The sequence below is a fragment of the Misgurnus anguillicaudatus genome, chromosome 8, assembly GCF_027580225.2.
Source record: "Misgurnus anguillicaudatus chromosome 8, ASM2758022v2, whole genome shotgun sequence".
NCBI lineage: Eukaryota > Metazoa > Chordata > Actinopteri > Cypriniformes > Cobitidae > Misgurnus > Misgurnus anguillicaudatus.
In genome coordinates, this window is record NC_073344.2 from 25,516,156 (window position 1) to 25,529,909 (window position 13,754).

Here is a 13,754-nt window from a genome sequence, read left to right on the forward strand (position 1 = left end):
GGCTGCCATAAAATTTTGGATTAATTTAACTTAAAAATCTTAGTTAACTTTGTCTCACAAGAATTCACATATATTTTATGAGTTGGCTAACTCCCAGTGGCGGTTGGTGACTTTTCTACCGAGAGGGGGGCGAATTCAAAATACATAATTGAAATGGTATGTGTGTTGCTAGTCATGTCAAAATGTGTGTTGGTTGCGTCATGTGAACCTAGTGCATCATCCATCATGTCAAAATAAGTGCCTGCTGCACATGCGTCTTAACAGTTTATGATAAAAGAGATGCTCACGTTCATAAAATACTCGCAAGTGTAATGTTGACAGACTCGGTGGAGTAGTTGAATCCATATGCAGAGATTTATTAGTAGCAGAGGTACAGATAAGGGCAGAGCAGAGAATCGTAATCCAATATACAGGCAGAGGTTCAATAACAGGCAGGAAATCCAAATAGCAAACAGTTCCAAATCGTAATCCAAAAATACAAGGTCAAAAACAGGCAATGAATCATACACGTGGCAAACAAACAATGGCTATAGAAAACGCTTGGTAGAGACAGGGATAAGCTGGCAATACTTCGCGACATTTTGGCATTAACCTTGGGCTTTTAACAGATATCAACAGGAAGTGGAGAGAGAGGAAGAGCAAAGTCAGTAATCAGGCGATGGCGCCCTCTGGGTGTTGGATGAATGGGTAGCGGGTATTACAGAATCCCCCCCCTTAAGAACACCTCCTGGTGTTCTTCGTGGACGCCCCCTTGGTCGTGGTGCTGGACGATCGGGATGTGCATGGTGGAAGTCTCGGGTCAAAGACGGATCCAGAATGTCCTTGGCAGCTACCCAGGATCTTTCTTCAGGACCGTAGCCCTCCCAGTCCACTAGGTATTGTAGCCGGCCCCCCCGCCGTCTGGAATCCATGATATCCTTAACCAGGTAAGCCGGAGCTCCATCAACATCCAGTGGCGGGGGGGGTTCCCTCTCCTCAGAGGTAGTACCAGGATCAGGTTGAGCAGGTTTCAGTAGTGATACATGGAAGGAAGGAGAGATACGATAATGAGCAGGAAGCTCCAACCTATATGTCACTGGATTTATTTGTCTTAGAATACGAAATGGGCCTACATACCGTGGACTAAGTTTTCTGCTGGGTAGCCGCAACCGTAGATCTTTAGTAGATAGCCAAACTCTTTGACCAGGTTGGTAGTTGGGGTGGGGACGCCTCCTGCGATCTGCCTGAATCTTCTGGGCTCTGATCGCCCTCTGTAGTCTCACATGAGCGCTGTCCCACACCCTTTCGCTTCTTCTGACCCAATCGTCCACCGCAGGAACTTCAGAGGGCTCACCAGACCAAGGGAACATGGGAGGTTGGTATCCTAGAACACACTGGAAGGGGGTGAGACCTGTAGATGAGTGAGTTAATGAATTTCTAGCATACTCAGCCCAAGGGAGAAATTCAGCCCAACGTTCTTGTTCCTGGCTACAGTATGATCTGAGGTAGCGTCCTAATTCTTGGTTCAGTCTCTCCACTTGACCGTTTGCTTGAGGATGATAACCTGATGTTAGGCTTACATTGATATCTAGCTGTTTGCAAAAAGCTCTCCATACACGAGATGTAAATTGTGAACCCCTATCAGACACTATATCTTCCGGTATCCCGTACACACGAAACACGTGGTGAAATAATGCTTGGGCAGTCTCCATAGCCGTTGGTAATCCCTTTAATGGAACCAGACGACATGATTTAGAAAATCGGTCACAAATTACCAGAATCGTGGTATTTCCTTCAGATCTAGGAAGATCAGTGACAAAATCTATTGACAGATGCGACCAGGGTCGTTGTGGAATAGGTAGAGGTTCCAGGAGGCCAGCTGGAAGTTTTCGTGGCGTTTTGGATCGGGCACATACACTGCAAGACTTTACATACATAGACACATCATTAGACAAACTTGGCCACCAAAATTTGTTACGCACCAGTTCCTCTGTTCGCTGAATACCAGGGTGTCCAGAGCTCAGGGATGTGTGTGTCCACTGCAAGATGCGTTGACGAAGATTTTCAGGAACGTATTGGCGTGTTGTGGGGCATTCTGGTGGTGCTGGGTCAGTTTGTAGTTCTCTCTGAATTTCTTCCATGATATCCCAACGAATTGGTGCCACGATCACTGATGATGGTATAATTGGCCCTTGACAGCTGAAATTTTCTTCTGACTCATATCTTCTTGACAGTGCATCCGCTTTCCCATTCTTGGTTCCAGGACGATACGTGACTGTAAACTGAAATCTTGAAAAAAAAAGTGACCATCTAGCCTGTCTCTGATTTAAACGTTTAGCACTCTTAATGTATTCCAAGTTCTTGTGGTCTGTGATCACCTGAAATGTATGGCGGGCTCCCTCCAACCAATGTCTCCATTCAGATAACGCTTCCTTAATCGATAGCAGTTCCTTGTTTCCCACATCATAGTTCCTCTCTGCCGTTGTTAGTTTTCTAGAGAAGAAAGCACATGGGTACATTTTACCTGGATTACCATGTCTCTGGGACAATACTGCTCCAATGCCCACGTCCGAAGCGTCTACCTCCACAATGAATGGTTGTTCAGGGTCTGGGTGTTTCAGAATGGGAGCCGTAGTGAAACTGGTCTTTAAAGTGTCAAAGGCAGACTGAGCTTGTGGTGTCCACAGTATCCTTTTAGGGTTACCCTTAAGTAAGGAAGTGAGTGGGGCTGCAATGGAACTGTAATTCCTGATGAATCTTCTATAAAAGTTGGCGAATCCCAGAAATCTCTGTAGCTCCTTGACTGTAACTGGATGTGGCCACTCTGTAACCGCCTCAACCTTCTTGATATCCATCTCCACTCCCTGGTGACTGATCTTGTAGCCTAGAAAATTAGTGCTGGCCACATGAAATTCACACTTTTCAGCCTTGACATATAACTGATTTGCCAGTAAACGTGATAAAACCTCCTTCACATGTTGAATGTGCAGCTCACGTGTCTTTGAAAAAATTAGAATGTCATCAATGTAAGCTATAACATAGTGGTTGAGAATGTCTCTGAAAATTTCATTAATAAATGACTGGAATACCGAAGGTGCATTAGAAAGGCCATACGGCATCACGGAGTATTCATAGTGCCCTCTAGTGGTCACAAAAGCAGTCTTCCACTCATCACCTTCTCTGATCCTGATCAAATTGTATGCACTGCGTAGGTCAAGTTTAGTGAAAATGGTAGCTTCTCGTAATTGTTCCAGTGCTGATGGAACTAATGGAAGCGGGTACCTGTTCTTGATCGTCACAGAGTTCAGACCACGATAATCAATGCAAGGACGAAGGCCTCCATCTTTCTTTTCTACAAAAAAAAATCCAGATGCTGCTGGTGATTTAGATGGTTGAATGAAACCAGATTCGAGAGCCTCCTCAATGTACTGTTCCATTGCCTGTGTTTCTGGTATAGTTAAAGGGTAGACCTTACTTTTAGGTGGTGAAGAGTTGGGTAAGAGATCTATAGCGCAATCCCAGGGGCGATGTGGTGGTAACTTGGTGGCCTTGGATTTGCTGAAGACTTCCTTTAGTTCCAGGTACTCTGTGGGAATATTCACTGATTCATTGGTTAGAGGGCTTTCAATACTAGTAGTTAAACATGGATAATGTAGTTGACCTTGTAAACAATGAGTTTGGCAGTATGGTGACCATTTCGTAAGTTCCCTGGAGTTCCAAGAGATTTGAGGATCATGGGTTGCAAGCCAAGGATTTCCTAGAACCACTGGGTGTTGAGGTGTATTAGTTACATAAAAGGATATATTTTCGGTATGGAACAGACCAATTTTGACTGAAATGGGGACTGTTTGATGTGTAATGCCCTTTCCAATGGGTTGACTGTTGATGGCAGTGATGTTTATAGGTGGTATACAGGGAATGACGGGTATGTGGAGCTTATGCACTAATTCATGGTGAAGCAGATTTAAAGCTGATCCAGAATCGATTAACGCTGAAACACATTGGGCATACTTGAAGTAAGTGAGAGTCAGCATGAGAGTAAAGCATTTGTTAAGCAAATTAGTGCAATGAATACTCACTTTACTTGATGTAGGTTTATTGGGGCAGAAACGACATTGGTGTCCAGCCTGACCACAATAAAAACAAAGTTTGTACACTCGTCGTCTTTCTCGTTCCTCCATTGACGGTTTGGTGAATCCTATCTGCATGGGTTCCATGTTTTCAGTCGAATTCATAGCTGAGGTTGAGGTAGCAAACGGGCTCAATGGGGTATTACGAAGCAGATTATCAATGCGGATGGCCATAGAGATGAGTTCATGTAAATCCATGTCCATATCTTTGCATGCAATCTCTGCCTGAATCTTCGGGTGCAACCCACGCTTAAACATTGGTTTTAACGCTGTCTCGTTCCATCCGCTTTGCGCTGCAATCGTGCGGAAATCGACAGCATACTCTGCAACAGTGCGATTGTTTTGACATAGCTCTACCAACTGCATAGACACATCACGTCCCCCAGCCGGATATTCAAAAACTTCGCGGATTTGTTTGCAGAAATACGCAAATGATGTGCGTAGCATCTCGTCCTGATCCCAAACCGCAGAGGCCCATTCTAACGCCTTCCCCGTAAACAGAGACATCACAAATGAACACTTGGTAGTATCACGTACAAAGGCTTCGGGCTGATTATCAAAATATATGGAGCATTGGCGAATAAACCCCTTACATTTCTCTGCAGTACCATCAAATTTATCCGGTAAAGAAAATCTTACCGCCTCATGTCGAGTGGAGGGAAGAGATTGGATATACCGGGTAAGATGGTCGTTTGCGGCTCGGAGTGACGTGAGCTGGGTTTGAAACTCCGTGATCATCTCATTCTGGTAAGCGAATGCGGCCTGTAGTTGCGACATCTCCGCTGGATTCTGATCAGGCGAAGTATTCTGTAATGTTGACAGACTCGGTGGAGTAGTTGAATCCATATGCAGAGATTTATTAGTAGCAGAGGTACAGATAAGGGCAGAGCAGAGAATCGTAATCCAATATACAGGCAGAGGTTCAATAACAGGCAGGAAATCCAAATAGCAAACAGTTCCAAATCGTAATCCAAAAATACAAGGTCAAAAACAGGCAATGAATCATACACGTGGCAAACAAACAATGGCTATAGAAAACGCTTGGTAGAGACAGGGATAAGCTGGCAATACTTCGCGACATTTTGGCATTAACCTTGGGCTTTTAACAGATATCAACAGGAAGTGGAGAGAGAGGAAGAGCAAAGTCAGTAATCAGGCGATGGCGCCCTCTGGGTGTTGGATGAATGGGTAGCGGGTATTACAGCAAGACACTAACTTAACTCTAAACTTTAATTACACATGAGATTAAGCGATTGTCAGGCCAACGTGAGCGTCACTTTCATCATAAACCCTTTGCCGGTAACTTACCGTAGATTTAAATGTATGTTATTTTCTGTCAAGAGTTTGTTCAAAGTTAAATACATTTTTAAAAAATTAACAAGTATTTATCTTTACAGAATAAAAGTATACAATAACAGCCTCATGCAAAGCATTCTGGGAACCAGAAATCAACATCAACCTTTTTCGGTTTTTTGCTTCAGATTTTGTTTCCCAGAATACTTTGCTTGATGCTGTCATTTTACTCTGTAAAGACAAAGACTTGTTATGTTTAATGTTCATTTACCTTTAAACAAACCGTGCCAGTAAATAACATAATTTAAATCTACGGTAAGTTACCAGCAACCAGCTGCAAGTAATATTGTAATTTCTACTGATTTGTTTTACAGTGTAAGGCTGTTTTATATTTTATAGTTTTATTCTGTAAAGATAACATGTTAATGTTTAATTTTGATTTAACTTTAAACAAACTGTTGCCAGTAAATAACATATATTTTTTATCTACAGTAAGTTACTGAAAACAGCTGCATAACTACAGCAAAAAAAATGTACAGTGTACAATATCAAACAGGCATATAGACCATACACTTAAGTCTCTCTTTACAAACATCGTGAGAGTTTAAAGTTTTATTTACTAGAGATGAGCTAAATGATGATTTAAATCTGTGATAAATCACAGCAGTGTGGTCTTCAGCTCCTGACAAACATCTGATTCATGTTACATTAGAAATAACTGTGTCCTGAATGGCAGCGATCAAATGAGCCACGACACAGCAATACTATGATTGCTGAAATGAATGCATGCATGTATTTGTGTATATATTGGATTTGAGAGGTGGACACACAGGGTCAGATGAAGAGCAGCCTGCTAAATATAGTCTGTGTGTTACTGTAAGAGCCAAACGCTCGCAAACTACAAGCTAGCTCTGACCATGCCTTGTAATTGAGGGAGAAAATAAAGAATGAAATTACATGTTTATTTTTGAAAACAATTTTAATCTTCTCTCCCCTCATTTTGGAAAAAAGCAACACCCACAAGGACACTCAAAACCAAGATGGGCTGTCGGAAGGCTGTTCCAAATGTTTATTCACTTGACGGATGTCTGCAGAGCAAAAGACAAACAGCTGGAAACATCTTTAGGGTTAGTGTTACTGTATGTGTGTGTGCTTATAAACTAGATCATCTAATGTCAAACATTACAAACACATTTATATCAGTTTGGTATAAAACACAAATAGATCAATGAAAATGTGTTAAAGTTAAGTTTGTGTACGGCGAGATATTTGTTCTTCTCAACATGAATATTTGGCTATATGTCATTTTCCATTTTTAATTGTTAAAAAGGCAAAAACTACACAAATGTTACTAGTGTTTAACAAACAAATCACATAAAAATACAACATTTCAAACATTTAAACTGATCGAAACAGTGCTCTCATCAAAGAGAGGATTTAATAATACAGAGATATGAACCTTATATAATATATTCATTACTGGTCTTCAATGTTGTAATAATAAAAAAATTTAGGTGAGGTCAAAAAAAATTAACAGTGGTATACATGCACAATGTTTAAAATCATGCACCAAACTTTTTAAGAGGGGAAAGTGTGCACACTTCACACTGTAATCATAATTATTAACATAAATTAATAATACATTAAAACCTTTATATAGCCTACACTTTCATGGACTATACAGACAAAAAAAAGTTTAGGAGTTAATTTAATTCCTATTTAACACATTAAGGAAAAACTGAGTGAAAATGTAAAAATAAACAAATTTAAACGTTACATTCATGCACTTATCAGTCACATCTGTGATTGGCTGTATTGACCAACACTGCAAAAACAAGAAAATAAAAAGAATCTAACCTTTAATGCAACGTAAATCTTAATTTTATGCTGGAATTTGTTTTTTTCACATTTCAGTTTAATTGCATTAAGCCCATGTAACAAAAAATAGCCTATAAAAACATTGATATAAAATAAGTAGAAATGCATCATATTTGACCTCAAAATCAGAGGACATGTCCACGCCCCCTCAAGGGGTAAATCTAGATCTAAACATTAAGAAATGGACTTTGAACCATCAGCTTTCTAAACAAAAAACTGTGTTTTTAATTTTATCAGATAACAAAATGCAGCACCAGGTCTTATGCCAATGAAACAAGTAGAAAAGATGCTTTGTTGATTTTGAAGTTGTATGTAAAATCCACTTGGCTCAAAAATCCGAGGGGGCACGTGCCCTGAAAAGGCACGACGCCTCTGGCTGAGATGTCTATGGTAATTTTTTTTACTTTATAAATTATTTCTGTTTGTAATCAAATTGGCAAATGCTATAATCCAGATTATATTTCAGTGACAATGAATATGTGCAAAGTTTTGTATTAAATGTTTGGATGCAACTTTAGGTTCAACATATTTTACTCAAAAATAGAAATTAGTTTTCTCTGTACTAATGAAATTTAAGTTTGTTGGTCTAAACCAGTAATTCTCAAAGTGTGGTCCACCAAACCCCCCCAGTGGTCCGCCAAAAGATGACCTAAACTAGGCAAGTGTTTATACAATCGTCACTTATTTAAGTAGATTTTTAATGCATTTGCGAAACTGTGATATCAGTTCTTGCCTTTCTGTTTTAATAATGTAAAAATGGATCGGTTGGCTAAACCAAAGAGTCGTCAAAATAAAAGATCAAGCGTCAACTGAAAGCAGCTAAAATCCACAGATCTATTAGTTTTGTAATGTACTAGTTTTTGTTCATGTGTAAAATCCCTGTAATTTCAGTGATTTTGGACATTAAGGGGAAAAAAATTTCAGTATTTTTTTGTTACCATAGTTACAACCATAGACTTTATATACCCACCACCTCAGTTTTAAATGAATGGCTCTTTGGAATGACATTAAGTGGGACCTAGGCTGTTATAGTATGTTTAATTGCAGTTTTTTTCACATGTGCAGTTTGTTGACATTTTATATAATAATTTCTGAACATAGCATTGCATTTGTTTTAAAAAAAAATAGTGTTTGACTTGAAACAGTTTTAAACTTAGCTTATCCTTCCTATTTTGTTATTTTTTGGGGGAGTGTTAGAGTGGGATTCTGTTAGGTGGTCCTCAGAAAAAAAGTTGGAAGATAAAGTGGTCCTTGGGCTGAAAAAGTTTGAGAAACACTGGTCTAAACCAATGGTTTTCAAACTGGGGGCCGGGGCCCCAAGGAGGGCCGTGAGATGGTGTCAGAGGGGCCCCAGTTTTATGACATTTTATGAATTACATTAATTTATCATGAATTCTGTGTAATTAAACCTAAAAAAAAATAAGGCTACTAACAAAAACAACTACTTTTTTTGTATAATTTAAAGTGTTTTTTTTAAATGTTGAGTTTTAGAACAGTTTTTGTAACAAATTTTCTTTGGGGGGGCCGCGAAGGAATGCACCGTACACAAGGGGGGCCGCACGCTGAAAAAGTTTGGGAACCACTGCTCTAAACCAATTGTCCACCCCCTCAAAAGAATAAATAATATTTTTCTTCACAACATGTGACCATTTAAAAACCAAATAAAGTATAAATGCATGGAGTCATGTGTAGTCCAGCCTTCCAGCATAAATGACACTGTAAAAAGTTGAAAAATTACTTCAATTGGCAACATCTAAAAACATAGGTTTTTTCAACTTATATTTTTCACATAGTATTTTTTATTTAAATATATAAGTTAAAATAACTAAATGTTTGAGGTGTTCCAAACTAAAGTAATATTTTTATCCAACCTTTCACTTTTTACAGTGCACATGACAGAACAATTAGCTTTGATTACACTACAGGACTGTTGCTTTATTCTGATTGGTTGAGAAATGTTTCACAGGTATGCATTATTTTTTGATAGAGGTCTTAAAATAACCACCAGAGCAATGTTTGGGCACTGTGGTATAAGAGGAATAATTGACTACTGTCCTTTGAATTATTTCTTTGCGTCATGTTGCATTATCACCTTTTGTGTGCATTATTTCATAATAATTCAACAGTCTGTCGTCAATTTCTCCTATTAATTAGCCTAATGATGGATCAGTTTCTCTCAAAGATTCACTTTCAGAACCAGTAGGTTAAGTTAAACCTAAAGTAGCCTAAATGTTGCCTGAAACAATCAAGTAAACATTGTGTGCATTTTGACCTATAAAATCTTTGTTCGTTTACATAAATACATAAACTGAAATCCATAAAATTCATTTAAAATCGAAAACTTTAAAAAAATCAGGTGTAATGAACTTAACGTTATCAATACAAAATGAAAATGCTGGAAAACCCACAACCTGCTGATGTTAGTTATATATTTTGACACCAACGTGATAGAAATACTATCATTTAATTTTTAGAATTGGACTTTGAAGTATTTTAAAATAGTTTAAGACCGACTTTGTGACAACCAGCCCCGGTCTTCTAATATAATTGTTATAATAAATGAATTGAAACACACGTGCTCTCTCTCTCTCTCTCTCTCTCTCTCTCTCTCTCTCTCTCTCTCTCTCTCTCTCTCTCTCTCTCTCGGGGAGGCGGGTCTCCGGGTCTCCGTCTTAACTCATAGAAGAGTCGCAGCTCTCCCGCTCGGGTTTATTTGATTCACTCCGCCGGATCGCGAGCTTCTTCTCCCGCTTACGGACTGAACTTCACAGAGTTTTTTCCTCCGGGATGGCCGCGTCGATTCTGGAGGTATGGAAAATTCAGTCTGATCTGGGACCTGCGTCTTTTATGCCTAATATGTAATATTAAATGTTTTATAAGCGTCAACATCTTAATTTTTTACAAACGAGGCAAATGTTTATATTGACGTCTATTGTTTATTTCTGTCAGTCTTTATTGCTTTAAGTTGCATCTTAACTAAGCAAACTGTTATTGGATAGAAATAATGTAGCTATCTCGTTAAACAACCTGTTTGGGAACACATGTTACATTTAAAACTCTAAAGACATTTATAAAAAAGTATAACATTGTATCTTTTATCTATTGTTACTAAAATAACACCTGGTGCTATAGGAGACACTTAATGTCTAAAAGGGATTTGTTTCCTAGTTCAACACATTTAAATAATCTACAAACATTAATTGAAGTTTGTGTTCAAAGGATCATAGGCAAGCAACTTAACACAAGAACCCCATAAAATTGAGTGTAAGAACTTAACTAACTCTATTAGTAATAGTTTAGGGTTATGACCAGTAAAGGTCAGCCTGCAATAATTTATGAGAATATAGGAGCCTAGGATTTGAAAGTCTTGTGGCGATGGGTTTGGATGAAGGCTTCAAGTTTAAGCTCTGTGCGGTAATGGGAAGCAATTAACCTGGAAACAGCAACTAGAGTCAAGCCAAGATGAACCGCACACACTCAACGGGAAATATCATCACACTGGATCTTACTCATTCATTTATCATTAGATCCCATCGGAAAGTACACTCCAACACTGACATTATGAAGTTCAGCGTTAATTGTCCTTAACTTTATGTTGATGTTAGTTAGGTGACAATTTCAGTCCAAAATTGAACATTGTACGCAGAGATTTTTGTTGTTTTATCCTAAATTGCACATTATTGACAAAGTTTTATGCATGCACTAAAATGAAAAATGTTAAATATGTGGGTTAATGGGTAAGATATAGATAACTTTTGATCTCTAAATCGTTGAATATTGTTATATTGTTGTTGATAAGTGTATTTTAATTACTTTGATGCGTTTGTTTATTGTGTTGACATGCACAGCTGACACATTGACTGACATCACAATCGAATCAAAACCATGCTTTTTTTACGACGGCTTATTCTTCTTAACAATATGTCATTGTTAAAAATCTCTAGCCTGTTTTTCATTGACTAATGGTCTCTATGGAGATGTAAACGTGTTAAACAGGATCTCTATGCAGTTACTGTGTTGTCACATTTCATCACAAGGAGGATGATTGCTCAACCACTTATACATTATGGCAGAGTAAGAATTGTAATAGCTGCTTTAATACCCGTTTACGAATTTGGTTTTATTTGTTTAACAAACTGAATTATAAAATCCAAATGTGTGCGAAACAATCCCTTCAACAACCATTTGATCAAAGAAACATGTGAGCAATGGTTCACAGTTTGGCTGCTACTGAAGGATTCTGTCTGATCCATGTATTTTTTTTATGTTTCATTACAGGAGGAAACACGTTATGGATCCAGTCCCTTGGCTATGCTAACCGCCACTTGCAACAAGTTTGGGAGCACCAGTCCAGTTCGAGATTCCGCCACACCCGGTAAAGCAGGAAACACAGCACCAGTTAGGAAACCATACAGCATGACGTCTGAACTTCAGAGCCCCAAAAACGGACGAGGCCACGAGGGCATAGCGGACACTTACAGCGGCTCTTTCACGTCCAGCGGTGGCTTGCTAACCCCAACCGGTAGCCCTCCACCTCCTCATACCGGAACGTACAACACCGACTACAACCCGTTTTCCACATTTCAGACCTCCGCTGTCTCTCAGGACCCTTCGCTTCTGGGGAGCAAAACCACAGCAGACTGCCTGACCAGCGTCAACACCTACCTGGATATGACGCACCCTTACGGCTCATGGTACAAGGGCATCCACCCCGGTATCACGGCCGCGCCCGCCAATGCCACTACTTCTTGGTGGGATGTCCACACTAATTCGAACTGGCTTAGCGCCGGACAGACTCAGCCTGACGGCCTTCAAGGCTCGCTGCAACCCGTGGCCCCACAAGCCTCCCTCAATCCTCAGATGCCCAGCTACACCCCTGAGTTCACCTCCCTCAATCCGGCACCGTACCCCTCCGTGGGTTTGAGTTCATCTTCACACTTGCTCCCGTCCTCGCAGCATATGCTCCCACAGGACATGTATAAGCCCAAGCCGGTGGGTAGTTCTGGGATCCTGGAAAATTCCATGGGACTAAAACCGGCCCGGGGTTCTGGTGGATACGCAGGTGGCTCTACCACAGGTAGGTCTTCCTGCGATTGCCCAAACTGCCAGGAGTTGGAGAGGCTCGGGGCATCCGCGGCATCCCTGCGCAAGAAACCTGTACACAGCTGCCACATTCCTGGATGTGGAAAGGTCTACGGCAAGGCCTCTCACCTGAAGGCTCACCTGCGTTGGCATACGGGCGAGAGACCCTTCGTGTGCAACTGGCTCTTCTGTGGTAAGCGCTTCACTCGTTCAGATGAACTGGAGCGCCACGTGCGCACGCATACGCGGGAGAAGAAGTTCACTTGTCTGCTTTGCAATAAGCGCTTTACTCGTAGCGACCACCTGAGCAAACATCAGAAGACCCACACAGAAGCAAGCCTGCAGGGTAAAGGTGTGGAGGGCGACGTGGAACCCAGAGGGCCAGAAGAATCGACAGATTCCAGTAAGGTGGTCCCTCCAAGTGGCATGCAGGACCCCACGGCCAGCGGAGAGGAGAAGAACGGCACAGGAAACGGTGTGGAGAGCGGCAGCGGTCTGCTGGAGATATAACACTATGCATTGGATTGGTGAGGGACTCTACAGTTGGAGCTGCTGTTGCATTGGTGCTAAGCTGTTAACACATTAAATGTTTCCCAAAGAACAATGTTTCATAAAAGAAACTTACTGTGGACCAGAAGATAAAAACACCAAGTTTTGGGAGATGAACTTCTTAAACAAATAATTTTATAAACAAGTACTTCAAACTGAAATGTGCCTGTCTGGAGTGCAGTTTTTTTTATTTTTTAACAATTTTCTATCAAAGGTTTCATTCTTTTGTTCTTCTTGAAAGTTTTCAGGGGCGGGTGTTTTTATAAAGCCCAACAAGCAGCAGACTGTGTTTCTTTGCTTTTTGTGCAGCATCCTACATTTGGATTTCATTTTTATTTAATTAAAATGTACTTCTTTTTTATTCAGTGTGTGTTAAAACACTTTTTTAGATTGAATAGAGTTGATCTTGAGATTACGACAACTATCAGTTTAGACTGCAAAGAGGTATTTCGGTGTATGTTCAACCATACTCTTTCATTTCATTGATGATTCATTGTTTTATTTAATTTCATATTTACATAAAACTAATTTATGTTTTAAATTATGAGTCGTTTGGAGACAATGTTGTGTTCCACTGGTGTCCCTGAATGGAAATTGACCGTGAAGCGAGTCATTTATGAATAAATTAATTTTTCTCATTCATGTGATGATTTATTTATTTTTTATTTGGACAGATTTAAAGTTACTTTTGGTGCACAATCTTACAAATCACTCAATGCTGAATTTCGCAAAAAAAGACTTAAATCTTAGCATTAGATGAGTGAAACAAATTTCTATTAAATAAACCGATCGCAGACAAACATTAAATTATAAACCTTAAAACCAAGTCCAGAAATCTTACGA

General features: G+C 39.9%; 1 protein-coding gene across 2 annotated transcripts; it reads left to right on the plus strand.

The window, feature by feature from the left end:
* Positions 1 to 6,143: 6,143 nt before the first annotated feature.
* Positions 6,144 to 13,553, plus strand: sp7 (Sp7 transcription factor). Of its 2 annotated transcripts, none has more exons than XM_073870542.1 (2): positions 6,144 to 6,529; positions 11,559 to 13,553. In XM_073870542.1, exons 1-2 carry the CDS (start codon positions 6,443 to 6,445, stop codon positions 12,870 to 12,872), a joined length of 1,401 nt encoding a protein of 466 aa, XP_073726643.1. In that variant the 5' UTR covers positions 6,144 to 6,442; the 3' UTR covers positions 12,873 to 13,553. The 2 variants fall into 2 exon arrangements, with proteins under 2 accessions (XP_073726643.1, XP_055070356.2); XM_055214381.2 differs by lacking the exon at positions 6,144 to 6,529 and adding an exon at positions 9,933 to 10,088.
* Positions 13,554 to 13,754: the final 201 nt, after the last annotated feature.